General features: G+C 38.9%; 1 protein-coding gene across 3 annotated transcripts in view; it reads left to right on the forward strand.

Annotated features, from left to right (window-relative positions):
- LOC134356860 (ERC protein 2) overlaps positions 1-24596 on the forward strand; it is an 878083-nt gene that overhangs the window by 653491 nt on the left and 199996 nt on the right. For all 3 annotated transcript variants that reach the window (XM_063068069.1, XM_063068071.1, XM_063068070.1), the window contains 2 exons: positions 14560-14707; positions 20381-20509. In XM_063068069.1, coding sequence (XP_062924139.1) covers positions 14560-14707; positions 20381-20509 — 277 coding nt within the window. The remainder of the gene's footprint in view (positions 1-14559; positions 14708-20380; positions 20510-24596) is intronic.

Below are 24596 nucleotides of genomic sequence, written 5' to 3' on the forward strand. Positions count from 1 at the left end.
GAATCAAATTACCTTGCCTGGAGTCTCTCTCAGCTGGGTTTGTCTGCACCCGTGCCACCGCGCCCCCCCCCGCCCGAGGGCACTCCTTTTCTGCCACTTGTCCCACATCCCTTCTGCGGCACTTCACCGTCACTATTCCCAACATTCTTGCTCCCGCTAGATTTAAAAACTTGCTCCATGTTGCAAATACAGTACTGTGCAAAAATCTTAGGCACCCTAGCTATATATATGTGCCTTAGACTTTTGTACAGTGCTGTGTGGGGCATGGAGGAAGAATAGACAAGGGGCATAAGTATCATTAGGATGACGAGTAATCTATAGAAATCCTTAATTCTGAATCTTGTGCGCTGTTGTCTCTGTAACTGTGGCAAATTACATTCCACAGTCAAATGACAAATTACCATAATTTCATAAAATGCCATTTGTAGCAATGAATTCTATGAATTGCCAGTAAATGTGCAGCAAACATATGACTCAAAATATGTTGGTAGATGTCATCAGTTAACATAACTGAGAGCTGATTAGATTGAAGTACAATGTACTAAGTTGCAACTTATTGCACTAAGTACTTTTAAATTAATGTATTGCCATTTTTGAGGATTGGTAGATCTACTGTCAGGTTTCATTTGGAAAGAACAATATTTTAATCATTCAAAATCACTTTTGTGTGTAATGTTATTTTAAGCTTTATTTATTGCCTTTATTTTAATTAAGTTACATAATAGATGATGAATGGCATCTAGAATAAAGTTCTGAGAGTTGGCTGTTTTATCTGTGGTTTCCAGAAATCCTGATCCAAGCATAAAATAGTCTGTAAACGAGCTAAACATCTCACAGGATTCAGCCAGGGTGCACTAGGTTTCTATCACTGTCACTTCCAGTTTAGCAGCCTACAAACTGATGAGTTTGTAGGGGTCTGTCACAGTTTCACTGTAAAAGTCTTTTAGGAATGAATAATCTTGTAATTTCTGTAAGTTACTGTTTTTAGTGGAGACAGCTTTCTAAATAACTTATTACATTGTTCTCAATAACTGTTATTTCTAATTAGGCAAATAACAAATTTTTTAAAAAGAATAAATGTTGGAAACTCCATTACTTACAAAATGAGCAAGGCCATTACTACATTCCTCTGTCAGATGGGCAGCTGCAGTGTCCAATATGTGGTTCATTTATTTATGCTTACGTCTGTGATTAAGTTGATCAGTGCTGATTTTTAACTTGGTTTGATTTAATTTTTATAAGGCAGAACAGTTCCCCAGATTTCAGGTGCTGTACTCAATGACTGAAGAGGGAGTTACCCTATCGAACCAACATACTCATTTCCTTTTCATGCAAGTTTCCAAATTGCATGAAAACTTTAATGGATTATTGTGTTTAAGAATAATGGAAAATGGGGATGGATCACGCCTCCATCAAACTGCCTCAAACCATTCAGCCGAGGATTATTCTTGTTTTGCATTACTTAAGCAGGTACACAGATGGCTTGTTCGATTTGCCGAGCTCCTTTTAAACTTTATTTATGTTCCAATTTTAGCATTCATGACAATAGATGTTCCTATCCCTTTCCCTAAACATGTTAAATTATATCACAGGCAGATGGAGCTCCTCCAATACTTTTCAGCATGTGCATTCAGAGCTCTTCTCTTCAGACAACAACTGGGATGTTGGCGTGTTTTATACCAGCACTTTGCCTATAATTGAATCGAAGGCATTGCAAATTGATCTCTGCAGTCCTTTATCTTATGGCCATTACAAGCTATGTGAGACGTTCAGGTCCAGCTATTCATAAGGTAGCTGCTATTCAGTACGTTAACCAGGTCTTGTTTCTGAAATTTAACATAGTCTCTAACATCTGCAAAAGCATTTTGCAATGCTAAAAGCCAGAACACAAGTAGTAAAATTCTTACAGTCTGTATGTACTTTAACAATTTTGTTGGGCTTGACTTCATTCCCATCTGCCACTTCAAGTGATCTGAAGGGAGAATTCTCAGCTGGAGCAGGACAAGTGGTACCCTTGGCTGATCTTGACAGCGTGAGTGTCTGGTGACTAGAAAATTGCACTTTGTTACTTGTCAAAAATGGATAGAAAGCCATCTTTGACATAGAATGGCAGAAAACTGCTTGCCAGCTCCAAAGCAAACTCCTTGAGAATGAGGGAGGTTTTATGAAGTAATTTTTGGATGGGCTTCACTGTAAGGAAGTTGGGGTGGGACTGCAGTGTGTTCAAGGAACTTGGTACTACTTGTCCTACTCCAGCTGAGGATTCTTCCTTCAGGTCATTTGAACAGGCTGAGCACTTCTGCTCTGAACTTGGAAGGAATGTTACACTGTAAATGACCACCACTAATCCCTGTCCTGCTCTTACTGACTTCACCTGCTGGCAAGAAAGCTAGGGAATAACCCTCTGTGATCAGAGATAAAACAACAGGTTCAGCTCACTTACATCTTCATTCATGAGAAGCATTTCACTGTTGTTTAGTTGGCCCATTTACTGCCTGATGAGGAAGCAGGTTAAAGAGGAAGAGGTCCAGCTGGGGCTTTTATAGGATGGATAGTTTTATTTTCTCTGGGCAGAGAAGAGAGAAATTTACTCCCATATTGTTTCAATTTACAGTTGGCATGAGTTCACAGCACATAACTTTTAGTAATTATGTATTTTTAATATTTGAAGCTTTATCTTTTTAATTTGTGCCTCAGTAGGGTAAAATAGGCTATTCATACTTTGGTGACTGACTCACTTGCCAGATTTATGAGTTGTATAATCTAGTAAATTCTTGTGCTAAGTATGAAAGTTCATAATCTGAAAACTTCAACAATATTCTTTAACTTCCTTTTGCTTCCTGTTCTTATTACCTTATCTGTTGAATTGATAGTCTGCATTAACTCTTCTTATTCTCTTTGGGTTTGTTCACACTTCTTGGATTCCCCCATGATCCAGCAGTTTCCTTTTAACTTTTCCCTTTTCTTAGACCCTCTCATAAATACCCTTCACCAAATCTTTTTCTTAAATCCTATTACTTAACTTTCTTCATCTCTCCCTTTGCCTATTTCTATTATTTTTCTGTATCTCTAATACGTTCATATTGAATTGACTTTATTTCTTACATCCTTCACATAAGTGAGGAGTAAAACTCTTTATATTATGTCTCCATATAAATGTGCAATGTCCAATCATAATAATTTATAATAAATAGTATGATCAATGTGACATAGAATACACTCAAATCAGTGTGAGTTCATCAGTCTGATGGCCTGGTGAAAGAAGCTGTCCCAGAGCCTGTTGGTCCTGGCTTTCATGCTGCGGTACCGCTTCCCGGATGGTAGCAGCTGGAACAGTTTGTGGTTGGGGTGACTCGGGTCCCCAGTGATCCTACGGACCCTTTTTACACACCTGTCCTTGTAAATGTCCTGAATCATGGGAAGTTCACAACTACAGATGCGCTGGGCTGTCCGCACCACTCTCTGCAAAGTCCTGCGATTAAGGGAGGTACAGTTCCCATACCAGGTAGTGATGGGAGTCAGTCAGGGTGCTCTCAATTGTGCCTTGTAGAAAGTTCTTAGGATTTGGGGGCCCATACCAAACTTCCTCAACTGTCTGATGTGAAAGAACAGACAGTTCCACAACTGTCTGTTGTGCCTTTTTCACCACACAGCTGGTGTGCACAGACCACAGTCCTCGGTGATGTGGATGCCAAGGAACTTGAAGCTGTTTACCCTCTCAACCCCAGATCCATTGATGTCAATAGGGGTTGGCCTGTCTCCATTCCTCCTGTAATCCACAATCAGCTCCTTTGTTTTTGCGACATTGGGGGAGAGGTTGTTTTCTTGGCACCACTGTGTCAGCGAGATGACTTCTTCCCTGTAGGCCACCTCGATATTGTTTGAGATAAGGCCAATCAATGTAGTGTTGTCGGCAAATTTAATTAGCAGATTGGAGCTGTGGGTGGCGATACAGTCAAGGGTATACAGGGTGTATAGGAGGGGACTCAGTACACAGCCCTGAGGGGCCCCTGTATTGAGAGTCAGAGGGTTGGAAGTGAGGCTGTCCTCACCAAGAATGCATGGATTTCCTAAGAATGCTCTGGCTTCCCCCCACAGTCCAAAGATGTACTGGTTAGTAGGTTAATTGTTTTTTGTAAATTATCCTAATGATTTGGCCAGGATTAAATTGCAGATCGTTGGGCCGGAAAGGCCTGTTCCATGCTGTATCTATAATTAAAATAAAATAAACACTCCCTTGATGCTTCAAAAGTGAAAGGATCTGAGTCCCATAGAAGAATTGTAATGAAATGAGAATTCTTGAAAGACTGAGGGAAACATACTTAAAGGCAAAGGAAGAAAATTAGACACAAAAGACAGCAAGCAGTAAGGCCAAGGCTGATGAGGGAAAAGAAGAGTATGAAAACAATATTTAATATGATGAAGCAACACACATAAAAGTTGCTGGTGAACGCAGCAGGCCAGGCAGCATCTCTAGGAAGAGGTACAGTTGGCGTTTCAGGCCGAGACCCTTCGTCAGGACTAACTGAAGGAAGAGTGAGTAAGGGATTTGAAAGTTGGAGGGGGAGGGGGAGATCCAAAATGATAGGAGAAGACAGGAGGGGGAGGGATGGAGCCAAGAGCTGGACAGGTGATAGGCAAAAGGGATACGAGAGGATCATGGGACAGGAGGTCCGGGAAGAAAGACAAGGGTGGGGGGGGGGGGACCCAGAGGATGGGCAAGGGGTATATTCAGAGCGACAGAGGGAGAAAAAGGAGAGTGAGAGAGAGAACATGTGTATAAAAATAAGTAACAGATGGGGTACGAGGGGAAGGTGGGGCATTAGCGGAAGTTAGAGAAGTCGATGTTCATGCCATCAGGTTGGAGGCTACCCAGACGGGATATAAGGTGTTCCTCCAACCTGAGTGTGGCTTCATCTTTACAGTAGAGGAGGCCGTGGATAGACATGTCAGAATGGGAATGGGATGTGGAATTAAAATGTGTGGCCACTGGGAGATCCTGCTTTCTCTGGCGGACAGAGCATAGGTGCTCAGCAAAGCGGTCTCCCAGTCTGCGTCGGGTCTCGCCAACACACAAAAGGCCACATCGGGAGCACTGGACGCAGCACACCACCCCAGCCGACTTACAGGTGAGGTGTCGCCTCACCTGGAAGGACTGTCTGGGGCCCTGAATGGTGGTAAGGGAGGAAGTGTAAGGGCATGTGTAGCACTTGTTCCGCTTACACGGATAAGTGCCAGGAGGGAGATCAGTAGTGAGGGATGGGGGGGACGAATGGACAAGGGAGTCGCGCAGGGAGCGAACCCTGCGGAATGCAGAGAGACGGGGGGAGGGAAAGATGTGCCTAGTGGTGGGATCCCGTTGGAAGTGGCGGAAGTTACGGAGAATAATATGTTGGACCCGGAGGCTGGTGGGGTGGTAGGTGAGGACCAGGGGAACCCTATTCCTAGTGGGGTGGCGGGAGGATGGAGTGAGAGCAGATGTACGTGAAATGGGGGAGATGCGTTTAAGAGCAGAGTTGATAGTGGAGGAAGAGAAACCCCTTTCTTTAAAAAAGGAAGACATCTCCCTCGTCCTAGAATGAAAAGCCTCATCCTGAGAGCAGATGCGGCGGAGACGGAGGAATTGCGAGAAGGGGATGGCGTTTTTGCAAGAGACAGGGTGAGAAGAGGAATAGTCCAGATAGCTGTGAGAGTCAGTAGGCTTATAGTAGACATCAGTGGATAAGCTGTCTCCAGAGACAGAGACAGAAAGATCTAGAAAGGGGAGGTAGGTGTCGGAAATGGACCAGGTAACCTTGAGGGCAGGGTGAAAGTTGGAGGCAAAGTTAATAAAGTCAACGAGCTCTGCATGCGTGCATATGATGAATGTTTTTAAAGCTACAGTCGGCTGGCCGACATTGTATAATATTATTCCATATAGATATTATATTTACTATTCAACATCGATATTTTTCTTTTAATCTCCAGTTATGTTCAATACTTTTTGATGCCGCTATTAAATGAAAATATAATAGTAGTCTTTATTATAATGTTCCAGCAGTTGCGTAATATCTTCACAACTACATTTTTGAGATTATCACTATCACTGATTGTCCAGTAATGGAGCAAGAGCCATATGAAGCAGGGGTGCAGCATTTTATTGTGTGCTGTCACAATGGCTCTTATGGGTAGTTTGATAATGTATACTTCAGCCTTAGGTTTCTTGGAAATTTCCCTTCACTCTCAACAACTTTGCTCAGGCAATGCTGCATCATAAACATTCACTTTTACAGTACCATATAAGCCCCTGTATATTATGAGGAGGCATCTCTGCTCATCTAGGTTTTGAGCATTTGGACATCTTTACTTGTATTGTCATAAATTCATACATAATAACTAAGGTATCATAAATATTAATACTTTACATTTAGATTTTAACAATCTCCAAATTATCGTAATCTTTAAATATATCAAAAGGATGTATATTGTATCGAAAGGGCAGGCAGGAAGGCAGAGGGGGCGGTAAAAAATGAAATCAAATTATTACAAAGAGGTGACATAGGGTCAGAAGGTGTTGAATCATTGTAGATAGAGCTAAGGAACTGCAAGGGTAAAAAGACCCTGATGGGAGTTGTATACAGGCCCCCCAAACAGTAGTACAATGTGGCCTACTAATTACAACAGGAGATGGAATATGCATGCCAAAAGGGCAATATTATAATAGTGATGGGGACTTCAATATACAAGGTAGATTGGGAAAATCAGGTTGCTGCTGGATTACAGGAAGGGGAATTTCTAGAGTGCCTAAGAGATGGGTTTTTAGAGCAGTTCGTGGTTGAGCTCGCTAGAGGATCAGCTGTTCTGGATTGGGTGTTCTGCAGTGAACCAGAATTGATTAGAGAGCTTAAGGTAAAAGAACCCTTAGAGGAAAGTGATCATAATATGATTGAATTCACCCTGAAAACAGAGAAGCAGAAAGTAAAGTCAGATGTATCAGTATTACTGTGGAGTAAAGGAAAGTACAGCAGTATGAGAGAGGAGTTGGTCAGAATTGATTGGAAAAGAACACTGACAGGGAAGACGGCAGAGCAGCAATGGCACAGAATACATACATCCCCAAGAGGAAGAAGTATTCTAAAGGAAAGGTGATGTAACTGTGGCTAACAAGAAAAGTCAAAGCCAAAGAGAGGGCATATAATAGAGCAAAAATTAGTGGGAAGTTAGTAGATTGGGGAACTTTTAAAAACCAACAGAAGGCAACTTAAAAAAAGTCCTTAAGAAGGTAAAAGTGAATTATGAAAGTAAGCTAGCCAATAATATTAAAGAGGATACCAAAAGTTTCTTCAGATACATGAAGTGTAAAAGAGAGGTGAGAGTGAATAACAGACCATTGAAAAACAATGATGGAGAGGTAGTAATGGGGGACAAGGAAATGGCAGACAAACTGAATAAGTATTTTGCATCAGTCTTCACTGTGGAAGACACTAGTGGTATGGTGGGAGTTCCAGGTGTAGGGAGTATGAAGTGTGGGAAGTTACCATAACTAAAGAGAAGTTTCTTGGGAAACTGAATGGTCTAAGATAGATAAGTCAGCTGGAGCAGGTGGTGTACACCTCAGAGTTCTGAAGGAGATGGCTGAAAAGATCGTGGAAGCATTGGCAATGATCTTTCAAGAATCACTAGATTCTGGAATGGTTCCAGAGAACTGGAAAATTGCAAATGTCACTCCAATCTTCAAGAAGGGAAAGAGGCAGAAGAAAGGAGACTATAGGCCAGTTAGTCTGACTTCAGAGGTTGGGAAGATGTTGGAGTTGATTATTAAGGATGAGGTCTCCAGGTACTTGGAGGCACATGATAAAATAGACCATAGTCAGCATGGTTTCCTCAAGAGAAAATCTTGCCTGACAATGTTGACAAAAATTGACTCCAGGATAGAGTGGCTTGTCATATGAAGAACATCTGATGGATCTGGGCCTGGATTCACTGGAATACAGAAGAATGAGGAATGACCTCATTGAAACTTATCGAATGGTGAAGGGCCTTGATAAAGTGGATATAGAGAGGAAGTTTTCTATGGTGGGAGAGTCTAAGACCAGAGGACGCAGCCTCAGAATGGAGGGACGTCCTTTTAGAATGGAGATGAGGGGGAATTTCTTTAACCAAAGAGTGGTGAATCTGCGGAATTCTTTGCCACAAGCAGCTGTGGAAGCCAAGTCTTTATGTATATTTAAGGGAGAGGTTGATAGATTCTTGATTGGTCAGGGCATGACGGGATATGGGGTGAAGGCAGGAGATTGGGGCTGAGAGGAAAGTTGGATCAGCCATGATGAAATGGCTTAATTCTGCTTCTGTATCTTATGGTCTTATATCTCATAAGGAAGAGAGTTAGTTCCTGTACTGTGATTTTCAGATGATAGTAATTTTATATATAAAGTAACAATAATGGTACAGACAATCAATATGAAGAACTGAATGAGCCAAACCACAGAGAGATTTACAAGTACAGATAAAACACCTTAATTTAGTGCTTTTGGTGATGGTAGCCAGTGAATGTCAGTGAGATCTGGTTAAGAAGTGCTGGTCAGAGTCGAGTTTTGGATGAGTTGAAATTTTCACAGACCATTAAGGAGATGTTGAGTCTTGAGATAATGAATACTTTGATACAACTTTTGTAAAATGACTCAAATTACTTCCCATAAAAGGCTAAGTAAATGTTTCTTAATTAAATTATTGAGAGATTTATTTCTGCAGGAGGTCCCTGTGGACATTTTAGATAGTTGTTGGAGTATCTGCAAATAGGTTGTCTCAGCAAGAAGATTGTTAAATAATGAGTAATTTAAGATCTTTGATAGAGATTTGTGAGAGTTGCTTAAATAGTTTGAAGCAGTTGAAGAATAAGTTGCATCTCAGCAGCAAATAGAAAATAAAATTGTTAAATTCATTATGCTGCCAAACAACTTCTAATTGTTTATAACCAGCATTTTGGGGATGGTCAGTATTTGAAATATTAATGAAAATTTAACTTGTGAATATTCTGAACATTGTATAGTTGAATTATTATTCCTGTCTTTTATGGGGAAATAGTGCTCTGTGGGTAACAGATCCTCATCTTACTCCCACTTCTCTAATTCTTCTATAATTAATGACAATGACAATGGTACTGTAACTATGGAGTTTGCACTGTGATTGGTACTTTATGTAGATATACTTATAAAATGGCCTTTCAGCCATTTTTCATTCAACTTTTGAAGTGCTGTACGAGCAGCTGCCCATAGCCTGTTATCTCATGTTTGTCATTTTCAGAAACTCGGCCCACTAATCCTTCAAATCATTCTTGTAATTATTCTGTTCAAAATAGTTTATAAATTAGTGCAGTTATAGGCTGAGAAATAAACACAGTTTGATGATGTATATTTCTGTTTCATGTTAATTCCACAGTCTGACAAAATCATCACAGCTGGTAAAGTAGCATCATTGTGGTGCAACTTAAAAAGAATATTCTTTTTAAGCATGACCTTCCCTGGGTTTGCATCTGTGTTCATAATGCAGAAGAGGCCCTGGCTGTGTTCTCTCTGGTTCTTTGTTAGTCATGCCATCCATGTTTTCTCCCCCAGTCTGCTCAGCCCATATTTTTTTGATGTTACATTTCAAACAGTAGCTTAACTCATTTCCAGTCTGATCTCCTAGAAGAGGTCACTGATACTTGGGAGGAAGTTGAACCAAGCTCATGTGTGGTGCAAAGGTTCCACAATAACTTCAGTGATTTTCAGAGAATTTTCCTCCAAACTGTTGTTTTTGGAAAAAAAAACTATGGTGCATGGTCTGATAATTATCGTTGAATTTAATACTTAGCAAGACTCGTGTTACATGTAGAAGAGCACTCTACCGTTATTTTGTTTCTATAACAGTAGATGGAATTCAGTGGATTTAAATGCATGCCTTCATATCATTAATTTTGTACTTTCACTGTTTCATTACCATTGTATGTCAAATAGATGTCTGTTGTTTCCCTTTCACATGTCTTACATATGATTTTAATAAATAGCAGTCCAATATGTTTTAACACAAACCAGTTTCGGTGATGTAGTTGAAGAACTATTTTTTCAGGATATAACAGTGTCTTATTGGTGTGCCTGGACTGTTTTTCCCTCAAACACCAGATTGCTCTTATTAGGAGTTGTCATTCTTTTCAAACCACTTTTAAACCCAAGAATGTGGTACAGACCCTAAGCATTTAAACGTGGTCATTCCTTTTGAGTACATCAAAGCCTTAATATAAGATATAAGTAAGCTTTTCTGAATTATATTGTGTTTCAATGTGAGATATTTGTTCTATCTTGTTTAATTTTATTACAGCGCATTTACCAGAAGAAAGAATTTTACTAAACAGGGTTCCAGACTAAATATTGGTGGTGACTGCTGTGGTGACGTTATCAGCTTCATGGTGCATACCTGAATAGGAAAACTGGAAAAGGCCCCAAGTTCATTCTCTGATCAATATTAAATTAGCAGCAACCAGTTGTGACCTTTTTGGAAACACGATAATTGACCACTACCTTTGTGGTGAGGAAAGAAAAAACAAGCAAGTAGAAGTGGACATGGCTATGACCTCCCCTCACACTTTCCTAACCAAGCAGCTGAAAAGCTTGCTGACGTTCATGACAAAACTCCACGGGCACAGTGGATGAAGTACTGATAGGTAATTGTTAATCAGAAACTGGAAGCTGGTAATGTGTTCAGAAGAGCAGAGAAAAAAAGGCCATAATTTTGTTGTAACTATTGATGGCAGTGCAGTATTTTGTGTCATTGTCAAATCTTTTTTCATTATTTCTTACTATTCCTAATTATATCAGCTTTCTACAATACTTTGTGATTCCTTGCCATAGTGGGTGGCAACTATATTCCTTTGGTTGCCTTATACCTTCCCTTTTTATTATTTTTGACAGCTGCTAGCATTGCAGTTTTGACATGTGTTAAATGCTGTTGGTGCTCTATACACCATCTTCACTTTTCCCCCATATTTGTTTAAGAACTATCTTTTGACAGCTGTTTAGACTAGAGCTTGATAAAATAATGCACTGTATTTGTTTTTATCAGTATTCAGCAGCTTCATTTTGTGGATTTTTGCCCTTTGATAATACACTGCCTTATCTATGTTTCAAATGGTATTAAGTTTCTTTATTAAACAAAAATCCTTTTCCCTATCATTTGCCAGCTGTCTCGAGAATTGTGTTTTACATGAGTATACTATTTTCTGTTTTATAACCATCTTAAACTGAGCACATATTCTGTAACCCCAGACAATATTTTCTGGATTTATATTCCACTACTCTCAAGTTGCTTGTTTATTCTGGTTCATTCTTTTTGAGTAAACTAAGAATGAAAGGATTGGGAGACAGAGCAATATTAAGTTGAGGCAGTTGAATGAAATGATTAATGTTGTGATTAGGCACAGAATCCGAGCCAGGATTCTGTGCTAGACATAGTTAATTGAATATACTAGCCAGGTCCAGATGTTTTCTTCAGATAATTGCACCAAAAGACGTGGTGCTGAATTCCAGAAGAGTAATGTTGTTTACTTTCAAAGTTACAGTATGGATTAAAATATAAGAACTGGCCTTGATTTTTAAAGGAATAGTTCTCAATGGCTGGTATTTTTAACTGAAGAGGCACTTCAGATGAAGATGGCATGCACCAAATTTGTTACACAGCTAATGTTTTCTAATTTCTTTTGGTAATAGCTGGAGTTTACTTGAACAGTCAAAGCAACTGGATATTTCTTTTCATGTTTTAAGGGTACTTGTAGAGTACAGTCAGATCTCCGATTCGTACTGTAATAAATAAACCTGGTGTCTATCCTCTAGAAAATCGAGTACTACATAGCCCCTTTGAAATCTTTCAGGTCATTTTGAATTGGTTTTTGTAAAGTATAATAAGCAAAGCAATCTAATAGTCTTAAATTCACTTTTTATTTAAGTTCCCAGGAATACTGGCAAAATATGTGGGAAAGATTTAGAATACGATGTGTGGATTGTAAGGACTAGAAAGCACTTAACATTGTGTCAATTAGGTTTGATTTTAGCAGTTAATAAAAAATCACTTTGGGCCCCAACAAAGCTTTAGTGCCTCGTGAGATAGGTGTGAAGCAGACCTATTCCTTATTTTAGATTTTGTTTTCAAAAAGAAATTGACAAAGCACCCCAAGGTCATATTATCTGCTGGCCACTGGAAAGAGGCCCAACTGATTTGCAAGCATAATCTTTCTAAATCTCTAGATGTTACTCTACTTATCTTAAACTTGAAATAGTCTCTATGTTCTGTGAACAAAGAGAGAAAAATGTACTAAAAATTAATACACAATGATGCAGTATGTTTAATTTCTTTTAACTTTTTACCTAAGTATTGTGATTTGGCAAATATTAATTTTCAAATGAAATACCCGGAAACACTGCAATTTAATAGAAAATGATTCATTAATGTAAATGTTTTTGTGCCTGTAAAGTATATAGAGGATAAAGGTGACAGTTTAATGACTAAGAAAGATTTAATGACACAAGTTAGGGTGGCAGAGGTTTTTTTAAGTGTAGTTGGTTGAGATGCTGAAAGAAGAATAATGAAAAGAGTGAAGGAGAAAGAGAGAAAACATTGCAGATATTGGAAAAAGGAAATAAAATGAAAAGCAGGAAATTCTCAGCAGGTCAGTCAGCATCTGAAGTGAGAGAAAAACAGTAAAGATTGATGGCCTTGCATAAGAATAGACTCATTCTGATACAAATCAATACAAAAAACTGATTAATTGAAATTGTTGAATTTATTGCATGGTAGGGGATGTCAGCACTAGAGAATTAGTTGGGACACTTTGGGTCCAAAAATACTTTTCAGGATAAGATTACACAACCAAAAGTAATTCTGTACTCCTTACAGATTAATTCAATTCTTAATTCATTTTCAGTCTCAATGGAGTACCTATTACTATATCAATGTGGCACTTTCATTGTTTCACACAGCAGCTTCTTCAGGCCTTACACTGCAAGTTATTTCCATTTTGCTGACATAGCATTCATCTGAAGATTTCAGTGGGTACAGGCCAACAACGCAGCACTATGTGTAAACTGCTGTTGAATGCATTAATACAATTGCAGTGGATACTGGTTAATTGGGACACATCGGGACCAGTACATTTTGGGCCAGTTAAATGGCTGCCCCAATTAGCCAAAGTTTCATGGAAATAGTTAATAACGTATAAAAAAGACAAACTACCATTTAACTGAGAAACAAATTATGTACTTACGTGAAATACAGAACAATTTAGAACACTACTAATACCACTACAGTACTATAAAACTGTACATTAGTTCCTAATAGCTATCAGTGGAGGAATTCATCCAGTGTACACTGCTGTGTTCTTTTGATTGACTATAAATGAACAAAATCAGTGCAGACACCTGGTGTAGATAATGGACTGCCTTCAAACAGTGCTTTTGACAACTGCATCCTCCAAATCTTAATTTTCATTATAACATTCAAGATGATTGTCAATACTGTCAAATTCTTCGTAGTTCCTAACTTGTTGAATTGTTTCATTTTCACTCCGGGCTGTTTCTAGTATCTCCAAGTCTGAATGCTTGAAACTGCAGTGAGCAAAACAGTTCTGAATTGCCTTTTGCTTATTTCTCGCCAACTATCAGCGACAAAAAAACACTGCTTTTTGAACACAAGCACATGAGACCAACCCTATTTTAAAAACTGTTTGCTCTAAGCACAGTGTCTGTCGGCCACACAGGTGCAAGCTACTGACGCTCATTAGGAACTATTTGGCAACTGTGTCCTGCACCAAAAGGTGTAAGTTTCCAAATAAAGGAAGTGAATCCTGGCTATTTTCTTGATTAGTTTTTGTTCTTTAAGAGTTGTCACAAATAAGTATGAGGGGTATAGATAGGATACATACAAGCAAGCCTTTTCCACTGAGGTTGGGTGGGACTACAACCAGAGGTCATGGGTTAAGGGTGAAAGGTGAAAAGTTTAATGGGAGCATGAGGGAAACGTCTTCATTCAGAGGGTCATGAGTGTGCGGAATGAGATGTCAGCACAACTGGTGCATGTGAGCTCAATTTCAGTGAAATTTGGATAGGTACATAGATGATAGGGTATAGAGAGTTATGATCCCAGTGCAGATCAATGGGAGGAGACAGTTTAAACGGTTTGGCATGGAATAGATGGGCCGAAGGGCCTGTTTTCTGCTGTATTTCTCTATGACTCTAAGTGGCTTCCTCGACTAGCCAATAGTCCAATTCACTGGAATCTACTGTACTTTAGAAAAAATGCTCCACAAGTGCATAAGGAGCAACCTGTTGTGACTGTCCAATTCTTATTGAGTGTGAATGGTTATTTTCTTGGGTTTGGAGATGTTAAACTTGAAATCAGAAGATAGATTACCGTGCTCTGGCAAGGATTTATTTGAAGAAATGAGGATACGAACTTTTCATACAAGTACTTGAAGTAAAATCTCACCAGGTGATTTATCTTTAGCACTGATAGGTAACAATGATAACGCATTGACGAAACTGATTTTTGTTGCAGACAAGAAGCACTGCTGGCAGCGATCAGTGAGAAGGATGCAAACATTGCCTTATTAGAATTGTCTGCCTCCAAAAAGAAAAAGACACAAGATGAAGTGATTGCTCTTAAACGTGAGAAGGACAGACTTGTGCAACAGCTGAAACAGCAGGCAAGTTGTTATTTTATTAGAAAGGGCATCTTTTAACATTAGATTTTTTTTCCAGCCTATGAACCTTGAGTATGGTGGGAGTTATAGTCAAAATTATTTAGTGAAAGGTAAATGGAATGCGTGAAATGTAGTAACTACTTGAATTCACATTAACACATACTAAAGGTGCCTGAAAACAAATATTGAAAGGATAAAATGGCATTGGAGTGTAGAAATTTGCCCTCTGTTGTTTGCACTGGACTTGTAATGATGGTTGTACGTTTTCACTCCATTTCTGAAATGTCACCATTCAGTGCTACTGTACATATATATTTGGGTCCAGATTTTAACCCCAGTCTCCACTGAAAAAAACAACATTGATAGTATTTTGCAATAGTTCATTTTAACTTTCTTTTCTGATCTGAAAAGGTGTATCATTCATGCAGGATCTCCACATCAAGCTGGCTTACCTCAAACCTTTAAAGAATCTGAAAGATACAAGTGAGCCAAAATAAAGGTCCCATAATGCCTCCTTTTACTTAGAACAGTTTCTTGATGCAGGCACAATTGACCCAGAAAGAAAAGGATTTGATCCAAAAATGTTGTTGTTGCCCACTAGATTTGTAATTTGTTTAAAGTTGAGGATTCCAGTATAGGGACCTGCTGAGAGACCAGCCACAGGTAATTGGATATTGCAAAGCTTATGTAAGCATAATGATGCTTGTTGCAGAAAAAGATATTTTAAAAGTGTGAAAGTGGCCAGTGGAAAGCGTGCAATCTGATGTCACCTGTAGTTAGAGGATGAGTTTAATAAATAAGAAAAGTTAAACTGTATATTAAACATGAAAATAACTTTCATGTGCAAAGGTTTATTGTGCTTAATGTTACTCTGTTTAGAGCACGTTTTACTTAATTGGGTTCCAATTGCCTGGGTAGACTACTTGTTGACATTTGTTGTAGCAACACCCCACTTTACATAGTATCTTTCAAATAGGTTATATCTTGATTGCTCTCCAAGTCATTTAAGTATCACTTTATTCTTACAAAGTTGCTGCACTTATTTATTTGGTTTTGAATCTTAATAGCAAATTATTGATTTGGGGGGAAATGTGGAATTATTTCCAAAATGGATTGTATTTTTTTTTTGATTGCAGCTTTTATGAAGAGCCTGAAGTAAAATTATTTCCCAAGTGGTAATATACTGAGGCTAGTTAGAAATAAAACAACACATTCTGCAAATGCAAAAGGTTGATTAATCTTTTAGGTGTATCCAAATCAGAACGAGCTTATCACTTGCATGAGAAATACTGCAGATGTTGGAACTATCGCTTTATACTTTATGTTCAGGCGATGAGTAGCCAATTTCATTTTCAAGTTTTTCTATGACATTGCATTCCAAGAGATCAAAAGTTTATCGAGGATCTCCACCTGGTAGTACACTACATGCTTTCTGCAATTTCACCACAATCCACAGAATTGGTAGTGATGCTGCTGGTATTCTGTGAAGTTCCAGCAGCATCAACAATCCACTCAGTCATTTCTGTGCATTCCTGGTTTTGATATCACAGTCTCTGATGCTGTCTCTTTGCACATTATCCAGAGGCGAGACAGAATTCCATTATTGTGAGGTTCAGTTTTAACCTTCAGTACTTGAAGTGACTGTGTTGCTACACAGAACAAATCTCAGTCTCAGAATTCATTTCCTATTTATATTAGAATGTATGACTTTGTTTCTTAATGATCAACAGTATTATAGTTACATGCATAAGATTAGCAGTAACTTTTTTTAATGTTTCACAGGCAAACAAGTTTTTGTACGCCTTGGTGAACACAGTTTTGCTGTGGTTGAAGAATCTGACAACTCATGGGAATGACATTTAGAACTGCCTTGGCAGTAAAATTCAGCTTAGCCCTTTATTTCCTGCTGTTTTTCTCAGAGTTGAAGTGTGTAGTATTGTCTGCTCTGTGCTTTCTCTACACAGCAAGGTGTAGGGAGACTTTGCAAAACTAAAGTGTATGGAATCCTGAAAACTATTCTAAGGGTTCTTGTGAAATATTTATTCCCACATATCATAGAACCCAGATGAAAAAAGGTCACTAGAGATTGGCCATCTAGTCAGAACACTGATAGTGAGTGTAGATATGATGTAAATATCCAAATGTTAAGCTTGCTCAACAATATTGAGTGCTTTATGCTGCCTTTGGTTCTATCTGATACTTGTGACATTGTACTGCTGTTTCTTTGTCCCCTTGACTCTGGTGAGGTGCAGTCCAGTGTTCATTTGATTGCAGCAGAAGGTGGCTGAGTTCAGAATCTTAGAACAATTCATTTTGATTGTAATTATAGACCCACTTTCATTCAATGGTGCTTCTTTTTTTCTCCATCGTCCTTCTGTTGTGTTGCCACCTCTTCAGACTCCTATTCATTTCACCTTGGTATGGCACTTTAATTTCTCCCCTCAGTACTTCATATTTACACTTCCTGTCTCTCTCCACTTCCCTGAACTCAGCTCATCTCTGCAGCATCCCAGCCCTGAAATCCTCTTGAATAATCCCACAGCTACCTTTGGAATCTCTCTTGTATCCCGCAGAGTCCACCAGAATGTTTGCCTCCACTTCATTAAGAACAACAGTTAGCTGCTTTATAAATCAGATTTGTCTCTTACTGATCAAATCTTATCCATCCTTGTCCTTCCACTCACTGCCAACAAATTACAAATTGTTAGCATGTTTCACAGTCTCCCCCCACATCCATTTAGAAAAAATACTTGCATCATCTATAATTATATCGTAGATAATTCTCTCTATTTAATTTGCTTAATCATTCTTTCCTCTTCCTTGTCTTCATCCCCTGTAATTCCCATTTCTTTCTCTCTTGCTCTCTTGCTCGCTCTCTCTTTCTCTCTCTCTCTTTCTCTCTCACTCTCTCACTCTCATATCCAAGATCATTTTGAATTTGCAGGTCCGTGAGAGGCAGTGCAGCAAGTTCCAAACTTGCAGTTGAAAGGAAGACAAAAATTGGATGTGAGCAAAAGGTGAAGAAAGGAGGTGGGACAGAAAAGCAGTGATAAAGGGCAAAGAGGAGGAAATGGAGACTTGGAAAGGAACCTGCATAATATAAATGGTTGTACATGCCAAATTATGTCAATGCCAGAGATTTGCTGCTGCTAATTACCAGAAATATAGGTGACTGTGGAAGCAAATGCCAAACACGAAGCGTTCTGACTTAGATTGAAGGCAAACCTTTCAGTCACTGGATTGGTGCAAGATGAGCTGAGACAATGGGAAATCAGTAGAATCATGGAATTGGTGCAGCATTGATGGATGCCATCCAAACTATTGAGTCCATACCAGTGGTCTGTGGGCAATCCATTCAGTCCTGTCTTAATGCTCTTGCTCCATAACCTCACAGTTTTAACCTTAACATGTTTATCCCATTTCCTGTTAAAAGTCACATTTGAATCTTAAAGTTATTTTTAAAGTTTCCATATTTTTGGACGGTGGACTCCAAATCATAACCACTTGTATTGTAAAATAATTTTTCCTTATGATACATCTGGATAGTTTGTGAATCATTCTAAAACTGTAACTTCTGGACCATGGCCTTTCTATTAATAAGAGTGAGCAGTTCGTCTTATTTTCACGCTATCGAAATTTGTCAAGGTTTTTCACTTCGCCATCAATATTCCTCTGAACTTTAACTGCCCTCTGGAAAACAACTTCAGGTTCTCAAGGCTATTCTTCCAATTGAAACCCTTCATCCTTGGAACCATTCTTATAAAGTTAATTTTTGTCAAGTTTGAGTAACCTAATCTGACTTGTAAAAATGATGCCTTTTCGGTTTCAGTTCAGGTACAGTGTGTCTGGTTTGAGTATGGGATACTATCCAGCTACTATCCAGCCTTGCTATGTTTCCCATTCCTTTCAGCAGAACCTTCATTTCTCTCACCATTCACAAGTTCAACTTTTTCCTAACTCCATGGCTGTCATAAACACGAGAAAGTCTGCAAATGCTGGAAATCCAAAGTAACACACACAAAATGCTGGAGGAACTCAGCAGGTCAGGCGGCATCTATGGAGAGGGAAAAACATCAATGTTTCGGGCTGTAACCCTTCTTTAGGACTGAAAATGAAGATGCCAAAATAAAAAAAGTGGGAGGGGGAAGGGAAGGAAGATAACTAGAAGGTAATAGGTGAAGCCTGGTGGATTGGAAAGATGAAGGGCTGGAGAAGAAGGAATCTGATAGGAAAGGAGAGTGGATCATACGAGAAAAAGAAGGAGGAGGAGACCCGGGGAGGTGATAGGCAAGTGAGAAGAGGTGAGAGGTCAGAGTAGGGAATAGAAGAAGAGGGGATAGGGAGGGTAAAATTATTTTACTGGGAGGAGAAACCGATATTCATGCCATCAGGTTGGAGGCTACCCAGACAGAATATAAGGTGTTGCTCCTCCAACCTGAGGGTGGCCTCATCTTGGCACAAGAGTAGCCCATGGATTGACATGCCTTTCATTCTCTATCACAGGGAAAGGGGAGCTGTTCTTAAACCTGATACTAAGAATTCCCTCTTCTCTAATCTTTCATCTAGAAAAACACCTCCAAATACAAACTCAATTGCTTCCTCTATTATGCTTTCAACACCATCTATGCTCAAGTCTGTAGACCGTAATGTAAGATTCACCTGAGACTGGCCTAATAATTCACTGTGAGATCTTGCTGCATTATAATGAGCACAGCCATGTCTGAGGGATCTGAAATAAAAACAGAAAACTGATCAAGGAGCTTTTTTCTGAGGGAGAAGGGTAGAGTGTGCATGTCACGATCTGCCTGAGGAAAGACCATAGACCTGAAATGTTAACTCTACCTTTCTCCCTCCACTGAGAATTTCCTATATTTTCTGTTTTTACTTAACGATTTGCAACTGGTAAGTGAATGAGTTAATCTTGAACCAATGTGCTAAATAAAATTACAGTTATGGAATTATAATAGGAAATTATTTTCAGATATTTTCTAATTGATAATCTGTCTTTTTAGGATGACATAAAATTTAGGAAGAATAAAAGCTTAAAGAGTCACTGCATATTGTTTCTAATGGTAGTCAGCATTGAATCTAGTGCTAATGCTGTACCCTGTTTCCAGATGGAAGAAAGCATACAAATGATTGATGCTCTGGATACACACCCCAGGCTTATGGTAGAAGCTATTGTTGTATATTGTAGCTTTCTGAATGAATAAACTATGCAGTATTATTTTCTTGCTAATATTTTCTAGGATTAATTTTCATTAACCAGGTTAACCTCAACTTGCCAAAGCAAGATGATCTAATTCAAGGATTTGCTTTTGAATGTGATTAAATGAAAGCTTTCCCTATTTTGACTGAGATATTGCTTTCCTACAACTATATATTTTTGTTAAGACTGTTTTTGCATGACAACCTGTATACCAGTTGCATTGCCGTAATTTGCAGGACAAGCATTGGCTGTTAATGGACTGTTTACTCTCTCTTTCTTTAGTGGAGCTTTTACAGAATGAAAGTACAAAATTATGCAGAATTTAAGCATGCTTCTTTTCATTACTTCATTTGTTTTAGCAATTGGCTATGCTTTGGATTGATTTCGATTTCAAAGGCATTTTAGCTTGTATCCTGTTATAACTTGTGGAAAAATTAGACTTTAATTAATTCTTTTTCTTTCCTTAGACACAAAATCGGATGAAACTCATGGCGGATAATTATGATGACGATCATCACCACCATCACCATCACCACCACCACCATCGTTCACCGGCAAGATCACAGCACAGTAACCACAGGCCCTCTCCTGATCAGGTGAGTACCAGCTATATGTTAAATTCCATTTTACTTCCAAGTCAAGTTAGAAAAGTTAGGACCAACCATAAATAATGTATGCTCAACCATTATCATAATTGCTCTTCATTTCAGTCAACAAGGCAAATTTATTGCGTGCTTGCTATCTGTACTTGTCTTCCACCTGGATAGTCCCAGCAGCTACATTTGAGGAAATGAAAGGCTAGTCTTTGTCAGTGTTGCCCTATTATGTAAATATGGTGTTGCATGTTATTTACACTCACTTGTCAAGATGATTTACTTACTTTCCTATTACTGATGCTTACAGTGACAATTTGTTCCTAATCCCTCAAACAATTACTATGCATGGCTCATGCTGGAATTGTAAACATGTACTTTAATATTAAAATTGTTTCTCAAAGGATTAGCACTTACAATATTTAGCTAATTTAATGGTTTTATTTGCTGATAAAATGGACTTCTGTGAAATATGCTGCTACGTGTATTCATTTTGTTGGTAAACCAGTGTATTTCAAAATGTGTTCCTTTCAGGATTCTGATGTTTTCAATTATATTGTGGAAATGTCTTTGCCTTTTCTTTTGTGTGAACTGTTCTTTCATTGGTTACCTGTAACCTGTAGCTGAAGATTTAGGAAAAGGTTATCTTCTTCTGCCTAGGTAATGAAGAAAATTAGTTTAATTCCAATTTGGTTGTTCAACTATTATTCAGATTTCAAGTTATATTTTCAGTTAATGGCCTTGAATGTAAGTTTAATCATGCAACATCAATACCATATTTATGGTAGTCAGTAGAATGTGCCCTGGCTCACAAGTACAGAGGCGTTGATAATATTTCAGTTGACACAATGCATGAAGAATAATAAATGTATAGGTTGCATGAGTTCATGTGTCAAACTCGTTTGAACACCTTTCAAGTCTGTCTGATCTTATCCTTTGAGAATGTCAATTTGACAATCTTCCATTTGTTTCCCAGATGAACCCAATTTCTTGGTCTCAAAAATCCTTCTTGCATCTGCCCTAAATTTGCCCTCCAAAACTCATCACCCATAATATTCCTGCAGTTCTTGCTTATTTATAAAGATGGATTGCAGTTTGCTGCGCTGTATTTCTTTTAAGTACGAGGTCCCTTCCAATTTGTATTTCTTGATGTCTGATGAGTTTAAACTTTATATTCTCAAGGGAACATAGGGTATAATATAAAAAGATAGGAAAAGGCATAACCCCTGTAGTGCTTTGACTCTGTGCAATGTTTATAGTGATTGTGGCAAGGTAGTGACCAGACTTCACTTAATGCCTTTAATTCCTCTTTGGAGTAGACACAGTTCTCTGTGGCAAGGACCAAGATTCCGAAAGGGTGTTTTGTCTGCCCGGTGCCTTAATATAGGACACCTCCTCTGACCCGCAGAGGAATTTGGAGTGGGAGTGAAATGATCCAGTTGTCATAGGTCATGTGGGTACCAACGGCATTGGTAGAGATCCTGCTGAGGGAATTTGAGCAGTTAGGAACAAAATTAAAGCACACAACCAAAAGCACAATAATCTCTGGTTTGTTACCTGAGTCATATGCAAATTGGCACAGGTTAATAAAATCAGAGTGTGAAATTTGTGGCTCAGAGATTGGATTAAGAGAAGTGGGTTGGAATTCATGGAACATTGAAACCGGTATTGAGAAGGAGGGAGCTATTCCAATGGGATGGACTCCATCTGAATGATGCTGGGACCAGGATCCTGGCACATTGCATAACTAGGACTGTGGATGTGGCTTACTGGGGTGGGGGGTGTTCAACGCTTTGGAAAAACAAGGAAAGAGTAAAAGAAATAGAGAGTGCAGGAGAGGTTACGAAAGTCTCCAGACTGAAAAATAAGATTTAATTCCAGGTAACATGGAGACAAAATTGAAAAGGATGATGAATTCAGTGTTGAAGGTGTTATATTTGAATGCACTCAGTATATGTAATAATGTATTAATCTTGTAGAGCATTTAGAAATTTGCAGATATGAGATTGTGGGCATCACTGAGTCATTACTGAAAGAAGATCACAGCTGGGAGCTTAAGATCCAAGGATACACATCATTTCAAAAGGACATGCAGGTGGGAAGAGGGGTAAGGTGGCTTTGTTGGCAAAACATGAAACCATATCCTAAGAAAGAAGTGATGTAGGATCAGAAGGAGTAGAGTCCTTGTGGGTAGAGTTGAGAAACTGCAAGGGTAAAAAGACCATAATGGGACTTATTTGCAGGCTTCCAGGGATTAGCCAGAATGTCAGGTAAAAATTACGATAGTAGGTAGAAAAGGCATGTAAAAAGGGCAATGTTATGATGGTCATGGGGTATTTTAATATGCAAGTAGATTGGGAAAATCAGGTTGTGAAAATCCCATGAGAAGGAATTTGTAGATGCCTATGAGATGGCATTTTAGAGCAACGTGGTTGATCCCACAAGCGAAAAGCAGTTCTAAATTGGGTGTTGTGTAATGAACTAGATTTGATTTGAGAGTTTAGTGTAAAGGAACTCTTCAGAGGCAGTGATCCTAGCATGATAAAAATTAATCCTGCAGTTTGTTAGGGAGAAACTAAAATCAAATGTATCAGTATTATAGTAGAGTAATGGGAACTACAGAGGCATGAGAGAGTACCTAAAGTTGATTGAAAGGGACACACAAGGATGGTAGTAGAGGAGCAATGGCTGGAGTTTTTAGAAGCAATTCAAAAGATGCAGGATCAGTTCATTCTAAAAAAGAAGGCAACCATGGCTGACAAGGAAGTCAAAGACATCATAAAAGTGTAAGAGGGTGGGAAGCTTTTTAAACACCAAGAGAAGGCAAATAAAAAATAATAATGAGAGAAAAGATGAAATATGAAGGTAAGCTAGCCAATAACATATAACAGGATATCAACTTTTTGCAGATCTGTAAAGAGTAAAAGAGAGGCAAGAGTGGATGTTGGACCAGTCGAAAAAGACACTGGAGAGGTAGTAATGGGGGATAAAGAAATGGTGGACGGACTGAATGTATTTTGCATCAGGATTCAATGTGGAAGACACCAACAGTATGCCAGATATTCGAAAGTTTCAGTTGCTATTACGCAGGAGAAAGTGCATGGGAAGCTACAAGGTCCGAAGGTAGATAAGTCACCGTTACTAGATAGAATAAACCTGAGGGGTCTGAAAGAGATAGTTGAATCGATTGTGAAGGCATCAGTGGTGATCTTTCAATAATCGCTGGATTCTGAAATGGTTCTGAGGAATGGGAAAATTGCAAATGTCGCTCCACTCTTTAAGATTGGAGGGAGGCAAAAGACAGGAAATTGTAGACTGATTTTTGGTGGTTGGAAAGATGTCAAAGTCCATTATTAAGATTGAGATGTTGGGATACCTTGAAGGCTATGATGAAATACGGCAAAGTCAGCATGATTCCCTTGAGGGGAAATCTCCCCTGACAAATCTGTTGGAATTCTTTGAAGAAATAATAGGCAGCATTGACAAAGGGAGAGTCAGTTGATGTTGTTTACTTGTTTTCTCTTCAGAAGGCCTTTGACATATTAGGCTGCTAAACAAGATAAGGGCCTGTATTATTACAGGAAAGACTCTTGCATAGACAGAAGATTGGCTAACTGATAGAAGGCAAAGAGTGGGAATAAAGGAAGCCTTTTCTGGTTGGCTGCCAGTGACTAGTGAAGTGCGTGCTGGGTCTGCTACATTTCAGCTTATATGTTAATGATCTGGATGATAGAATTTAAGATTTAGTGGCCCATTTTGCAGATGATACAAAGATAGGTGGAGGAGCGAGCTATGTTAAAAAAGCAGGAAGCCTGCAGAAGGACTTGGTCAGATTAGGAGAATGGGCAACAAAGTGGCAGATGGAATATGGTGTAGGGAAGTATATGGTCATGCATGTTGGTAGTAGGAATAAAAGCTACTACCAATATTTTCTAAATGGGAAGTGAATTTAGAAATTGGAGGTGCAAAGGTACAAAGGATGCACAGGTTTCCCTAAACGTTAACTTGCAGGTTGAGTTGGTAGTAGGGAAGGCATTCGATTATATGTCTTTTACTTAGAGATATCGTGCAGAATAGGCCCTTCTGGCCC

The sequence above is a fragment of the Mobula hypostoma genome, chromosome 15, assembly GCF_963921235.1.
Source record: "Mobula hypostoma chromosome 15, sMobHyp1.1, whole genome shotgun sequence".
NCBI classification, from domain to species: domain Eukaryota; kingdom Metazoa; phylum Chordata; class Chondrichthyes; order Myliobatiformes; family Myliobatidae; genus Mobula; species Mobula hypostoma.